This window comes from Heterocephalus glaber, unplaced genomic scaffold, assembly GCF_053883595.1.
Source record: "Heterocephalus glaber isolate CG9 unplaced genomic scaffold, H.glaber_assembly_v1.0 deba00000818, whole genome shotgun sequence".
Classification (NCBI taxonomy): Eukaryota; Metazoa; Chordata; class Mammalia; order Rodentia; family Bathyergidae; genus Heterocephalus; species Heterocephalus glaber.
The window spans coordinates 17,331,182-17,347,329 of NW_028258164.1; the positions used below are offsets into that span (position 1 = coordinate 17,331,182).

Below are 16,148 nucleotides of genomic sequence, written 5' to 3' on the forward strand. Positions count from 1 at the left end.
CCGGACCATTTCCAAGTCCCTCTTTTAGATTCCCACACTCAGTTAGGAATAACCTGCTAAGGCGAGTCCAAAGTCCTGCCAGGTGTCTGCGGGTTACAGTCCACTCCAGCAGAAGTACTGTACCAGTCAAAGCTCACGTATGACACAGCAATGCTGTTTACACCACAGATAACATTCCACCATCATAAGTTTTACAGCAAGTTAGAAAGTTAATCTGAAGTGAAATTTGTCTGGAGATAAGGAAAACAGGGTCGTTAAACTTTCACTTGGAGTAACTAATACAGATCTTCAAACACTGGGTTGTCTTGCTTAAGTTTTTCCAATGGGTGCTCTTAAGCAAAGTTTAGACTCTTGTTTTACTGAAATTCAGTGATGGATGATTAATAACTCAGATGCCTTTCTTCAGTTATAACATGGCTATAAACTATCTATGAAAGGCCACGAAGAGCTCAAGTCATTTAAGTGTGACTGTGTTAATGTGCTCTCTGAGGCAGACTCGATTATTCAACGAGGTTGCCTACAGAGCTTATTTTTATTGGGCAGTGGTTTCATGAAGTAAAATTAGAAGAAAGTTGTTTTTATAAATTTAATTTTTGCTTATTTTAACCAAACGTTTTACGATGAGAAACTTAAACCATACAACAGCTGAAAGAGCTGTACAGTAAACATTCAGCTACCAGCCTCCCCAAGAACGCCGATTAGTCTCTTCCATGTGCACACCTCTACCCACGCCCGGGTCGGCCGCCAGCATAGCGGGCAACGTCACCAAGCGCTGGACCTGCAGCTCCGGCCTCTCCGGGCACCCACCTGGACACTTCTGTCTCAGCATCCTTCGGTGCACAAACCTCACCGGGTCACTTCTGGCCTTAAAACCTCCCGAGGCTCCTAAGATTTCAGCGTCCCACCAGGAGGGACGCGAACCGGCTCGCTTTCCGTCCCGTGCAGCCCCCGGGACCACCCGCCCGCGAGCAGCCGCACTCTCACCGCGCCAGCTCGGAGGCCTTCCCCGCCAAACCGCCGCCTCTTTCTCGCGCCCACAGAATAACTGTTCCCGGCCTCCACAGGCCACCCGGTCAAACTGAGTCCGTTATCGCCCGCGGCGCATCCCCATTCCCCTCGGGCAGCAGGTAGGCCGCCGTAAAGCGCCGCTGTGCCCACTGCTGTAAAGCGCTTCACGACAGCGCCGCGTTCGGCCTAGTAGCCACGGACGCCTGCGCCCCAACTTTAAACCTTCGGAGTTTCGACGGTCCCGAGTCTGTAGTCGCAAGCCAGCTTTCTCTACACGAAACGCCGGGCTCTCGGATCCGCCAGAGCTGCCGCTGCCTCGCACCCCCACCCGCGCGCCTTTCCTCGCGCCGGCCCGCCCTTCTTCCCGGCGTGCACCGCGGCGCAGCCATGTTGCCGTAGTGTTGTTTTCTTCCTGCGGAGGCGACGGGCCGCTACGGACCGCGACGCGCCCACCTTAGCCTGGGCCTCTCTCCCCGGCGTGGGCCCGCGGCCGCCTTCTCGCCGCTGCGGCCTCCTCGGCCCCTCGGCCCGCCGGCCGGCGTGGGGGCGCGGCCGGCTCCGGGCCCAGCAGCACCATGGCGGCCGCCCTGGGCGCGGGCGGCGGAGCGGGCGCGGGAGGTACGTGGGGCCCCAGCCTTTGTGTGGGTCTGGGCCGCGCCCCCGAGCGTGGGCGCTCATCCGAGCTTGGGGCCCGGGGTCGGCCGGCCGGGCGGGAGTCTCGCAGTCGCGGAGGCCTCGGACGTGCAGCCAGTGACGGGACGGACGGGGCTCGCCCCGGGAAGGAGCGTTCGAGCCGATTCCCGAAGACCTCGCAGCCCGTGCCGTGTTCTCGGTGAAAACGTGTTCGAATTGCGTTTTAGCAGCTTGGCGAAGAGTGCGGGGCCGAAAGGCCAGGTGTGGGTTGGCTCCCCGGTGGTCTCGCCCGTGTCGGCAGCGTACAAGATAGCCACGGAGCGTCCATTGATCAGCTTTAGTCAAGATTGTCGATGGAGGGCTCTTTTTGTTTAACGTGGAAAGATAATTAAAAGTGACCTTTCGTTGGTCATTTTGAAAATTTCGACAGGGGAGATCCTTAGAAGGGAAAGTATGGGAACAAAAGCATTTGACGCGAGTTCTCGCCATTGAAACTTAGAACCACTCCTGGATGTCCTTCCGCGCGTTCTCTAGGAGTGATTCCAGGTGGGCACGTCGCAGGCATCCTTGCTCCGGAATTGTGACCGAAACGTTTGTATGACAGATTGGAAAAATAAGACTACAGGGATTAAACGCAGGGGTGTTCTTTTTGGTTTATGTTACTTTTTCTGTCAGTTTAAATAGAAGATTTTTTGCGTACTAGATCTCAAGGCTTTCTAGTTAAATGTTTTAAATGTTATTTGCCTGCCTTGGTTATTTTCGGGGGGGTGTCAACATTAAGTGTTTTATAATTGTCATTGTCACTTGGAAGCTCCTTTAAATCAGTGTTGTGGCGTCCCCCCACCCCCCCGTGGGGAACCTAGAACCTCTGCATTGAGCTACATCCCCATCCTTATTTTGTTTTATTTTTTGGTACCGGGGATCGAACTCGTGACCTTGTGCTTGCAAGGCAGGCAGCAGAACCACTGAGCTAAATCCCCGGCCCTCTTTTTTTTTATTTTGAGAGAAGGTCTTACTCGATAAGTTACCCAGGCTGGGCTTGAACTTGTGATCCTCCTGCCTCAGCCTCCTGGAGTACCAAGATTACAGGTATGCGCCACCACAACAGTATTCAGAGCTATTTTTATGAAGCCTATGATGTTATTTGTATCTTTCACTCTACATTCACTGTGTATGTGGAGTTTTTCTGAGATTATATTACATATGAAGACATACTGATGGATAGTGGGCTGTTTATAGGCCTTCAGTTTCTCATTTTTAAATTTCCTTTGTAGTAAATATTAGAACAAATATAATCCACAAAACAAGGGCTTTAGGGGTACTCAGTAATTTCAGGCCAGAAAATTGGAGGATTGCTAAACATTTTAGAGGATTAAGTAGGCTTTTTGACTGGAGTTTTCCTTTCCAGGTGTCACAGGTGCCAGTTTTCCCATTGCTCCTAGACTCAAACCAACTCCTCGCCAAGGTGTATAAATCGTTACTTACCAACTTTCCCTCTCCCTGAAGTCCACTGCAAGAGCAGCTGCTCCAACTCTTGAGGGGTCACCTTGATCCCAGGGCCTTCAGGAGAAGTCATTCATTGTGTCCAGTTTGTGTTATCTCCTGCCTGTGTGCCTTTCTCCTCTTTCAGTAACACCCTTGTTTTGTTTTTATTTCAGAGTGTTTATCTCAATTTCTAACCAGTTTTTTAATTTTTGTTTTTAAGTCTGCCCAGTAAGTCCCCATGAGGACAGTAATATTTTACCATGTATTCCATATTCCTGGCAGATAGTATGTGTTCAATTAATATACAACAAATGAATTAAGAATAAAATGTTTTCTTCATGAATCTGAGAAAAGACTTGTTTTCTAAGTTTTGTCAGTTGAATATTATTTACCTGTGTAGCTGATTGAATCATGTTAAATTAGAATAATTTACATTGTTTGGTAATATTTTTTTTGTATCAACAGATTGCCTGACATCCCAGTTTAGTGTATTACTTATCAGAGTGGCTTTCAAGCTTTAAAGAAAAAAAAAAACTGTACCTCCCAGTAATATGACTGACATTGAGGCTTATTACATATGTAAAAGAAAAAATTCCATGGACAGTACTAATGCATACTATGTGCCTTGGACTGTTTTCTGTATCATTACATTAAAATGCTGATTGTGACCTACATTAATTTCACAGCCCACTAAATGTTAAGGACTGTCAGTTTGAAAATCACTGATCTTCTGTGCAGTGAGTAGTTAATATTTACTGATAAGTGGATCCTAATTTATTGAGGATGTAGCCAGAAACTAATGGAATCTGTGGGTAGCCAAAATAGATGTCACAAAGTGCAGGTACATAGGAGTGTTTTTTTAGTCTCTTGCTGGAAAGCTGCTTATTCTTCCATACAGTTCAAGTAAGTTATTTGTTTTTGCAACCAGACAATATGGGTAAGGTAATGGAACTGCTGGTCTTACTAAAACAATAGCAACTCATATACATTGCTGACTGAGAACAAGGGCATATATGCAAAAACATGGCATTTGGGGAACATTACGAACAAACAGTAAGTTTCAAGGTCTTCTAGTACTTCCTTATATTGTGAAACAAAAACAAAAAAAAAATCACAAATCTGAGTTCATTTTTTGGTACCAGGGATCGTACTCAGGACCTTGCGCTTTCGAGGCAGGCGGCAGAACCACTGAGCTAAATCCCTGGCTCTGAGTTCATTATTGCACCTAAAATTTACAGCAGCTTTTTTTGGGCCTTTTAGGAAAACAGAGTTGGATGCTTACAGATTTTTGTTTCCTTGACAAATTTTATGAAGAAAATCTTCTATTGGAATTTTTTAGACATACTCAATAGTAGAAAGAATAATGAACCCATATATCACCCAACTCCAACATTTATCAGCATTTTGGCACTCTCTAGGTGGTTGATTTACTAGGAGTTTATGTCTTATAAACCCATTTTGTAAGTTGAAGGTATTGTAAGTTGGAAATGCATTTGATGCATTTACCTAGGATACAAAACAATACAGCTTAGCCTAGCCAAAAATGTGCTTAGAAGATTTACCTTAGTCTGTAGTTGGTCAGAGGGTTGGGGTGGGGGAGAGTAGGGGATGGATATTGAGCCGAATATTGCTAGCCTGGGAACAAACCAGAATTTGTTTAAGGTTTCTACTGAAATGAATACTTCTTTGGCACAGTCACAAAGGTACCATCTGTGTCCATCTTCCCATCCTACACCTTCACTTTTGTATATTTTTTTAAAATCCGAGGCTTATGAAATTTTAGAGCAAGAATAAACTGCAGGGATCAATTAGAGTCTAGGTACTAAACCAGTTTTCTTAGTAGTTGAAGGAAGTTAGGCCAGAGTTTAGTGATGTTAAAATGGGTGGTAGACTAAGAATTTAGGGCTTTAGACTTAAAGTTTAGTGTTTTTCCACAGTGTTAGATTTAATTTGTTAGTAATGTGGTAAGCAAGGAAAGTATGCAGCACAGTGTAAAGGATTTTTCTTTGACGTTAAAATTAAGCAAATAATTAGCACTTCAGATAAAATTTACTGGGTAGGAAGTTTGGAATACTTAAATCACTACTAATGCTGATAAATGAGATTTTTGTACTGATAGTTATGTTTGTGTATGGCAACTTGATTCTTAACTTTTTTTCCTTCAAGAAAATCTTTCACATTTAATTTCTTAGCTTTATTCAAGAGAATTTGCAGAGTGGAAGAAAGAATAGCCTTGCTTGCATTTCAGCCAGGACTTGATTTGATTTAGCATTTCTTGTAGGGCAGGTCTGCTAGTAACACCTTCCTCATGCCTTGCTTTTTTTAGGAATAGAATTCTTGAAGCACAGTCAAATACAGAATTCTTGGTTGACAGATTATTTCTTTCAGTGCTTTAAATATTTTGTCCTGCTACCTTCTGGCCTTCATGTTTTCTGGTGAAACGCTGACTGGTAATCTTGTGGGGGATCTGTTGTATGTGGCAAATCACTTCCCTCTTGGTGTTTTCATGATTCTCCTTGGCTTTGGTTTTTGACAGTGTGATTATAAAGTATGTTAATGTGGATCTCTGCTGAGTTTATTCTTCTGGGAGTTTGTTGGCCTTCTTGGGTGTATGGATTCGTATCTTTCATCAGTTTTGGAAGGTTGTGGCCATTAGTTCTTCACATCTTTATTGTATCATTTTATCTTCTGTGGCACTTGTGTATGCGTATGTTGGGACTCTTCACCCTATTCTCCCCATCCCCCCTCGTACCAGGGCCTTGCGGTTTCGAGGCAGGGCTTTGCCACTGAATTAACTCCCAAGCTATGTTGGGACTCTTGATAACCTGATTCCTCAGGGAACCAACAGCCAGGTCATGATGTGGAGTCTTAAAAAATTTTTTATTCTGAGGCAGGGTCTTGCTGTGTCACTAATTTGTCTAGGCTGGTCTTGAATTGCAGTCTTCCTGCTCAGACTCCTAGAGTGCTGGGATTACAGGTATTCACCACCATACCTGGCTCTAAGAATCTTTTTAAGTTTTTTTAGTCTAAATGGAAAAATAGCTTCAATGTTGTAATTTCTATTTTCCTGATTTCTAGTGAAATTAAACATCTCTTTATACATTATTATTATTTTTCCTGTTAATTGCCTATACATTGTCAAAAAAACTGAACAGTGTCTTTCTTCTTTTGGGTTTTTTTGTTTTTCTTTTTGAGGCAGGGTCTCCCATTGTAGTTCAGGCTGGCCCTGAACTCACAGGGATCTACCTACCTCAGACTTCTAAGTGCTGGGAATACAAGCAAGTACCACCACGCCTGGCTTTTTTTGTGTTTTTTTTTTTGAGACAGTGTCTTGCTGTGGAGTCTAGGCTGTACTTGGAACTCACTATGTAGCCTAGGCTGGCCTCAAACTTGTGCCAATCCTCCTGCATCAGCCTCCTGAGGTCTCTCTCATTTTTAAGAAGTCTTTGTATATTATGTTAGAGTTATTAGCCCTTTTTTCTTCTGCTTCCCCTGGGACTTTGTTTAAACTTTTAATGGATGGAAGTTTTAAGATTTTGCTTTATGAAATGTATCAAGATGTTTTTAACAGGTTTTTGTTTTGTTTTTTTGGTACCTGGGATTGAACTCAGGACCTTGTGCTTGTGGGGCAGGTAGTGGAACCACAGAGCTAAAGCCCCGGCCCTTTTAACGGTTTTTTTAAAGTATAGGTTTCTTCATGTCACAATTCCTTTATGTTTTTAATATTTTATCGTTTTATTTTTTGTTTAGGTAGCTTTCTTTTGTGGCACTGGGGATTGAACACTGGGCCTTCACACTGAGCCTCAGGCCCCCCCACCCCCTTTTTCCTTTTTTATAATTTTTGAGACAGGGTCTCACTAAGTTGCTGTTACCCAGACTAGGTTTAAATTTGTGCTCCTTCTGCCTTGACCTCCCAGAGTGCCGGGATTGCCAGTGTGCTCTGCCATATTCTGCTTTTAAGTTTAGTTTTTAATCCGTACAGATTTTTTTTCTGGTGTGAATTTGGGTCTTCTGTAGTTCTGATATGATTTATTGATTTGCTATCTTTTGTACCTTTATAATAAATAGATTCCCATTTGTAATTTTTAAATTTACTGCTTCCTACTGTGTGTGTCTGTGTATAACATGTTCTTTTTCAGACATTTCTTGGTTAGCCTGGTACAGTTTTAAAAGGAGCTAAAGAATCTTCAATGAGAATTCTCCAAAGAATTTTACTGGAATTTTTATTGTGATTGCATTAACTTTGTAATGTAATTTGGGATATGTTGATATTTTTATGATATGAATTCTTTCATCAGGCAACAAGAATGTCTCTTAGGGATTTTTTTTTTGCTTTCAGCTGTTCACTGAGCACTTTATGCAGGTTACTGATCTAAGGCATTAGGGTATGTTAGTGAGCAAGCCAGGCAAAGACCTTTGCCATTATAGGACTTCAATCAGTTAACATTTACCCTACGTAGTTTTCCACATTTCTTATTCATTTCATTTCCATTATCTTACCATACCATCATTGTAGATGGTATAGTTTTTTTTTTAAATTTCACTAAATTCTCATATTTGTAGAAAAGCTTCCTCTTTGATAATTTATTTCTATGTGATTATATATTATTGGAATCTTGTTCTAATAGTTTGGCATTTTGGGTTTTTTAGTTATATCTGTAATCTCTTCATTCCAATATTTATGTCTCTTATTTCTTCTTATACTTACCCTAGGAGCATTCTTTGCGAAGCTTTCTGTGATCATGTTGAACCTAGTGAGTGGTAGGTAACACATACTCTGGTCTTGGCAGTTGTTTCTCAGCTTAAGGAATGTTCTTTATGTGTTTACCGTTTAGTATTTGCTGTAGATATCTGATATTGTTTATTTAGCCAAGAAATTGTTTTTTGAATTGGAGTTTTTAGCAAGTGCTTTCACTGCTTTTATTAAGATGATCTTGTTTTCCTCTCTTCTCTAATCTCTGAATATAATGCATTGATAGATTTCCAGTATGAACCAACTTTGCATTCTTGGGTTCAGAACCTTAATTTGTATGTTTTGTTCTTTTAATATATTGTCAGGTTTTATTTTGGGATTTATCTGTGTAGGAGATTGGCTTACAGTTTTCTTCCTTTGTGTTTGCTGAATATATATTTTTCCCCCTCTTTAGTACTGAGGATTGAATCTAGAGGTGCTTGCTCTACTACTGAACTACATCCTCAGCCCATTTTATTTTACTTTATTTTGAGACAGAATCTCATTAAGTTGCCCAGGAGGGACTTGAACATATGCTCCTCTGTCAGCACTGAGTACAGGTGCCACTGTGCCCAATTTATATCTTTAAATTAATATGGAGTTAATGCTACATCTTCCTAAGAATGAGTATGTTGAAGATAACTTTTTGAGGCATATAACATCTGAACAGATTTTTAATTTCATACCTGACTAGTGACTTGAGTAGGTCCAGAATTCTATATTTGAATTCATTTTCCTTAAATTTTCAGGGATATTGCTACATTGTTTTCAGGTATCCTGTTTTGCTCTAGAGAAAACTGATGATGTTCAGATTCCTCATCATCTCATGTAACTTTTTTCTGCTCCTGGAAGTTTTTTAACAACTCCTAATTAGTTTAGCAACCAATTATCAGTTTGGAAGGTTTCATTTTAAAAAAGAATGTCTAGGTTCTTGGGAGTCAGGATGTCTGCCTCTGGTTGGCTGAGCTCCACCATGTGTCCTGCTCCTGACTGTCCAGGCTGCCGGGATGATAGGGAACCTTTATGACTTCCCCACGGGTGGCAGAGCTCTTGCTCTCTCAGATAGAGCTCACTACTATTGATTCCCAAACACAGAAAGAGGACGTACAGTTGAAAGAGGAAGACAAAAGACCAGTGTGCACAGTACTTCATAAACAAAATGAAGTTCATTTTATGGAGATCCCCTTGGGTTCATGTAACACAATTCTTTGAACTATAACTGCAAATTATTTCTAAAGCAATACAAGGACTGATCAAGATATATAATGAATGTTTAAATTTATTACGATAAATAACACATTGCCTTTAATCCCCCTCATGGTGTGTCCTCATCCACTTTATTCACTGGATGTGGCACTGCAGTTTCTGACTCTTGCCCAAACTCAAAATGACCACGAAAGGTAAAGATTTTGAATAGATTGAGGACAATGAGGCAGCTGTGATAGCACAACTGATGACACTCAGGAAAGTTGACTTCCAGAACTGCTTCAGAAACTGGCAAGAGGGCCAGGGATTTAGCTCAGTGGCACCATGCTTGCCTTGCAAGTGCCAAGATCCTGAGTTTGATCCCCAGTACACACACACAAACCTGGCAAGAACGATGAGATAAGTGTGAAGTGAGGCAGAGTGTTTTGAGGGGGATTAATGGCAATGTACTGTAATTTTAAAATTTAAACATTCTCTAATTTTCAGTCACACCACATACGGTGTAGGAGTTTTTTTGAAAATTGTACTGGGTTACTGTGACTGTTAATCCTGATAGGTCAGCTTCACTGGATTAAGAAGGGCCTAGGAGATTGATGGAGCACACTCCTGATTGTGTCTGGATGTGTCATGTAGGCGTGGCCTTGGTTCTTTGCCCTTCCTCTCTGTGCTCTTCCCCTGCTCTTCTCCCAGCTGCTGCTGTTTTTCACCTCACCCTTCTGCCTTGATGTTTCTGCTTGGAAGCCAGCTGACTGGACTGAATCCCCCCCAGACCATGGGCTAAATTAAACCTCTTTTTAAGTTGTGAGTATAGGGTATTGTGTTTATCAATGGAAAACCAACTAAGACAGTTACTCACAAGTTAATAGTTATAGTGTAGACCCCATATGTTCAGTTTGAAAGTTATTCAATATTATTTGAATTTTTTTCTAATTAAAATTTAAATAACAGGTCTGAAATTCCTCATCCAAAAAATAGGGAATTTTGATTAAGTTATTCAGGATAGAAACATATTACACATGAGAATGATATTATAGACAAGGTAGGAGGGTCGAGAACTTTTGGAATATACAAAGGTTTAAAGCTTTTTTCTGTAAAAGGCCATTTTAGGCCTTGCAGGCCACATGGCTTCTGTTGCAATAAGTCAGCTCTGTCCTTGTAACTTGAAAAGCAGCTGTGTACAGTATGTGATTGAATTGGCAGTGCTGTGCTCCAGTAAGTGTACATAGTGGGCAGTGGCTAAATTTGGATAAAAACTTGTGGTAGACCCTATTTGGCCCATAGACTACTAGACAGTTGCTAGAACCCTGCCCTAAGCTAATATTCTGTCAAGCCTTAAGTTTCTAGAAAGAGGAGGAACTAATGGGAAGATAAATAAGAGCTGTGTTCATTGTGGGCATCTGACTGCTGTGTGTTAGAAAGTTGTAGGGATTCCAGTAGATAGATGTCTTTAGTCTTATTGATGGGGAAAATTATCTCTTATTAAAACACAATGCCTGATACATGGGTTAGGCTTAGCAGGAGATTTTGACTACTCTTGTGCTTAGTTAATTTTCTCCTTGGCCTTTCAAATTCTGGACTAATGCAGACATTTTCTTTTCTTGGCTCTGCTTAGCATGACTGGTGTAAACTGATATGACTGATATAAACTGACAATTTAAAAAGGGTTTGTAATCTAAAGGATAGAAAGGATGGCACTGGAGAGAATATAAGAAACATAAAAATAGGCGTACAGGGCTCATAGCTTGTGTCCTAGGACTTTAAGTCCATATGTCTTTGAGTAGAATGTCTTCAAGGTTTCCCTGTAATGTATACCAGAATTTTGTTCCTTTTTAAAGTTAAATAATGTGCCATTGTGTGTAGATAGCATACTTGTATTTTTTAAACCCTTCTGTCTTTTGGTGACACTTGAATTGCTTCTACTATTTGGTTATTTTAAGTATAATACTATTATAAGCATGGATGTGCAGATGTCTCCAACCTGTCGTTGGATTTAGAGTGCACTCTAATCCAGAATGACCTCATCTGAACTCATTGTATGACCAAAGACTTTTTCTAAGTAAGGTCACATTCTGAGCTTTATGGTGGGGGAGGCGGCAGGATTTTTTGAGCGACAGTTTGTTGTTTGATAAAAGGAAGTATTTAGTCATTGTTTGTGGTTAGAGGCACAGAACTAAAACCCTTGAAATTTTCTCTGCCTATGAGGTAGCTTCTGGATGAGGGCTGGTTGTTAGAAAACCCAGCCCTGTGTTTAAAGGGCTAGACTCCTCAGCCCCAGCCCCTAACCTCCTGGGGTGGGGGTGGGGTGGGGATAGTGGGCTTAACACCCATCTTTAGTCAGTGATTTAATCAGTCACGCCTTTGTAATGAGATTGCCATAAAACCACCTAAACTTTGGGGTTTGGGGGACTTCCAGTTGGTGGACACATCCACCAACTAGACACTCTGAGAGAGCGGTGCACCTCACCAAGAACTCCCTCATTCACCTTTTATAACATTAAAACAGTTTGACTTGCTCCAACAGCATATTGGGCACACCAGACCAACAAATGATGTGTCCCCCTCTCCTAGATTATATAAAAGGAGGGGATGTGGCAGGGCCATACTCATCAGACTACCTGATGAAAGTGTCCTGAGGTCCATAAGTCAGGTGCTCTGGCTCTCTGTACTGGAGTTCAACTTAGTCCCACCTTCCTGCTAGACCCACCTCACTTGAACTGCCTGCCTCAGGCTTTGAAGCAGCTGTGCCTGGTCTGTGATCTTACCCCACCAGCTGCAGTGACTTCCACATCTCTGGCTTGGCTTTCAGCACTTCCTCTTTGAATCCTGCAGCCCGATGACCCTTTTTTGGCCATTCTGTAACCTATGATTGTGTGAAGTGTAAAAGGTCACTTGAGTGTCACAAATACTGGTAATTAAAGATTGGAATAAAAGTCTGATTGCCACACTCACTGGCTACTGCAGGAACCTTGAGGACTTGGCCTGATAAGACTGAGGAAATTGATGTAGCTTGTGAATTGTTATAAATTCTGGCTGATTGTGGTGGCACACACACCTGTAATTCCAGTGTTCTGGGAGGATGAAGCAGGAGCACTGCAATTTAACAATTTAGCCGGACTCTATCAAAATAAAAAAGGATTAGGGATGTAGCTTAGTTTGAAGGCCCCAGATTGAATCTCCAGAATCAGAACAAAACAGTTCTGACATTGGAAAGACACAAATGTGTCCAGTCTGTTGCTGGTATAGCTAACTCATGACAGTAGAGATACTACTGAATTTTGTATGTTGATCTTACATTTTATAACTTCGCAAACTCAGTCTTCTTTTTGTTTTCATAGATTCTGATTTTTTACAAGGCCAGTCATGTTTCCTGTGAATAAAAAATTTTTCTTCTTACTTTTCAATCTGAATTCTTTGTATTTTTCTTGTCCGGTTGCTTTAGGAAGAATTCCCAGTAGGATACTAAATACAGACGGTGGGAGTGGCCATATCTGTCTTATTCCTGATCCTAAAAAAGCATTTGGGTTCTCCTTTGTGATGTTTGCTTTAGGTTTTTTGTTTGTTTTAATAAATGCCCTTAACTCAGTTTGATGAAAGTTCCTGCTTGTTTTAGTTTGATGAGAGTTTTTATAAGACATAGAAGTTGGATGTTAGCTAATGCCTTTATGCTTCTATTATGATGTATATTTGGTTTTTCAGTTTTCGTTTGTGAATGTGATATATTACATTGCTTTAAAAAAATTTTTTTTAGTTTTCATTTTTTTGAGTATTGGGAATTGAACTCAGGACCTTGCACTTGCCAGGCAGGCATGGTACTGCTGAACTACCTTCCTGGCCTGGATTGGTTTTTTTTTAGATTGATTCTTGAATGTTAAGTCACCTCTCATTGCTGGGATAAACCCCATGTAGTGATGTAAATTATCCTTTTAATACATTCTTGATGTCTATTTGCTAGTTTGTTTTGGGTAATAGGATGCTACATTTTAAAAAAACTTTTACATTTATGTTTACGGAGGATAGTAGTCTGTAAATTTTTTTCCTTTATAATGTCTTTATTTAGGTTTAAGCTGGCCTCAAAGAATATAGTTTGGAAGTATTTTTCTAGCCAGCTTCTTTGTACCTGCTGTCATTATTTTCTTTCTTCTGCTAGTTTTTGGTATATTTTGCTCTGCTTTTTATAGTTCCTCAAGGGGCAAAGTAGGTGATTGAGATCTTTCTTCTTTGTTAATGTAGGTGTTTTTTGCCATAAATTTCTCTCTGAGTACTGATTTCCCTGGATCTATAAATTTTGGTATCTTGTGCTTTCATGGTCTTTCATTTCAAACACATTTTATTTCCATAGTAATTACTTTGCTTTGTTGGTTGATTTTGTGTATGTTAGTTTTCATATATATAGGTGAATTTTATGTTATTTCCTGCAAGATAGTTTTGCCGGACTTAAGATTCTTCTTTGAGCTCTATCACTATGTTATCCTACTACCCTGGCTGACATTGTTTCAGATGAGAATCAACTGTTACTACAGTTGCCCTGTAAGTGATGAGTCATTTTTCTCTTTTTGCTTTCAAATTTTATCCTTGCTTTTGAAACTTTTTCTTTTTTAGTGTTATTGGGAATTGAACCCAGGGCCTGCACACTGAGCTATATCCCTGTCCCTTTTTATTGCTATTACCCTTTGAGACAGGTTAAGTTGCCTGGGCAGGATGAGAACTTGTGATCCTCCAGCCTCATCTTCCCTCAGAGCTGAGATTACAGATGTGCATCATTGTACCCAGCTGCCTTTGGAACATTTTGACTGTTGTGAGTGAAATATTCTCTTTTGAGTTTATAGAAGCTTTCTGGATGTATAGTCTTGTGAGTGTGTGAAGGCATAACATAGACTGACATGCTTGTGTCTTTCTGCAGTATCAGAATTTATTGAATGTTAGTAGAGTCATAAGCTCCATTAGCTTTTATTTCATAAAGTACTCCTCATTTCACTTGGAGTTGTGACCGTGACAATTGTAAGTTGTGTTCATTAACTACTAATATCTAATACCTATGAGTCACATTATGCTTCATTATACTAAGTTATAGAAAGTTGGGAAAGAGAAAAGACCATAGGAGTTGAAGACTCAGTGCAGGGCTGGCGATGTAGCTCAGTGATAGAGAGCCTGCTTAGCATTTATGAAGATATAGGATCACTCCTCAGCACCACAAAAACAAACACAAAACATTCGGTGCGGTGAGGCAGTCCAAGAACTGTGCAGTCTCAGTGCCAATGCAGTGACTGCAGGGGTTCTGGTGTTGAGTTAATTTACTGGGTACAGAGATGCTGAGGGTAAGGATCTGGACAGCATCACAAATGGGCAGTGTGGACCACAGGCGGGATTGTGCTGAGCTGAGTCTGAGGACATTTGGGAGTTCATGACCTAATGATCCTGGGCAGAGACTGTGCTGAGGTCACCGGAGTGGTTTGTGAAGAAGTGATAGAGTGTGTGTTGTGCTCCTTATATGTGTCTGTATATGTCTGCCTTGGTTTGGTAAGTACAGTGAGTTTGGTGTGTCTGACATCTGGTGGTGGTTTACTTGCACAAAGAAGTTGTTTTTCACTGTATCTCAGGCCTAGTCATTCCACCTTGACCTTGGTTAAGCCCAAAATAGTATATCAGGGCAAGGTATAGTTGCGCTGCTGCTTTACAGGTATCAATTAATATTTTCTTAAGCATTTTAGAAATTTTCAGCCATTATTTCTTCATATACTCTTTCTGTACCTTTCTGTCCTCTGTTTCTAGTACCCCATTTCCATGTATGTTGGTTTTCCCATATTTTTCTGAGGCTATGTTATTTTTTTCTTTTTTTTTTTCCCTTTGAATTCTGCCAACATAAATCTGTTCTTTGTCCCTTTGCTGAGTTCATTTTTCAGTTAGAGAATTTGGTTCTTGTTAATAATTTCTGTCTCTTTACTCATATCCTCTTTTTAAAAAGTGCTGGTGATTGTAGTCAACATTCTTCCACCGAGTATATCCCCAGCCTTTTTATTTTTGAAACAGGATCTCACTAAGTTGCTCAGGCTGGCCTTGGACTCATAATCCTCCTGCTTCTCTTCCAAGCCTCTGCTCTCACTTGTGTCTAGGATGAAAATGTTAATATCAGTTCTTTGAGTGTCCCTGTAATTTAAAAAAAAAGAACCCTCTGTATCAGGATTTTCTAATTTGTCGTTCCTTGGATTTAAAAATATCACATTTAATCTTCTAACAAATTTATGAGATAGATAATAGCTCCGTTTTTATAGGAAAAAAATCTGAAGGGCTGTACTCTTAATCGCTTCTCTTGATTGCCCACTTCAGTGGCTCCCTCAGTGGCCTCTTGCCACATACAGCTATCAAGTGCTTAAAGTGTGCTTTACCCACATTGAATGTGAAATGTGTTATGTGTGCAAAATATGGGAATATGGAACAGATGTTAAATATCCTATCACTTTTCTGTATTGATGTTAGATATATTGGGTTGAATAAAATATAGTTTAAATTTTACCTGTTATAAGTGTCACTTTCTTTTTACTTTTTAAAAAAGTGGCTATTAGAAAACTTAAAATTGTAACCATGACTTGCATTTTTTTTTGCTCAGCACTTCTCTATATTATCTCAACTTTTCTTAGTGTCTTTGCTTCTTTCTATAAGTAATTTGGGAAAATGTGAATGTTACAAAAAGTATTATCAAAGTCTTTTTAACTTTTAGCAACTTAGCATTTTTCTTTCATACAGTGAAAAATAAGTACTCAGAACTCCTTTTTAAGTTATGGTTTAAAAAACTTAAACGTTACTGATTTTTTTCATGTCTTATAGTGCTTAATAAATTTATTTTTGGGGGGTAGCTTGGTATTTTTAAAAATTGTAATTATTTAAAATGCCTAAAGTGTTTATGATAGTTGCATATGGAACTTTCACATCTTGGGATGTGAGGTCAGGAATCCATAAACAAGTTGCTTAGGTAGCTGACTGTTTTGTGGACTCTTCCTCACAGATGATGACTTTGACCAGTTTGATAAGCCTGGTGCAGAACGGTCATGGAGAAGAAGAGCTGCAGATGAAGACTGGGACAGGTATG

The 16,148-nt window shown here is 40.4% G+C and overlaps 2 protein-coding genes across 13 annotated transcripts in view; one reads left to right on the plus strand and one right to left on the minus strand.

Moving 5' to 3' along the window:
- The window catches only part of Cnpy1 (canopy FGF signaling regulator 1), an 86,633-nt gene extending 85,277 nt beyond the window's left edge, over nt 1-1,356 (minus strand). For 2 of the 5 annotated variants that reach the window (XM_004860338.3, XM_021240921.2), the window contains exon 1: nt 808-1,338. The gene's annotated coding sequence lies outside the window, so the exon portion shown is untranslated. Of the gene's footprint in view, nt 1-807 lie in introns of all 5 variants that reach the window. The other 3 variants (XM_087207836.1, XM_013078079.3, XM_087207837.1) reach the window with 3 other exon arrangements.
- A 26-nt stretch (nt 1,357-1,382) lies between these two features.
- The window catches only part of Rbm33 (RNA binding motif protein 33), a 112,221-nt gene continuing 97,455 nt past the window's right edge, over nt 1,383-16,148 (plus strand). The window contains exons 1-2 of one of the 8 annotated variants that reach the window (XM_087207832.1): nt 1,383-1,626; nt 16,065-16,143. In XM_087207832.1, the coding sequence (XP_087063958.1) occupies nt 1,584-1,626; nt 16,065-16,143 (122 nt within the window). In that variant the 5' untranslated portion in view covers nt 1,383-1,583. The other 7 variants (XM_004860335.3, XM_021240919.2, XM_087207833.1 and 4 more) reach the window with 7 other exon arrangements.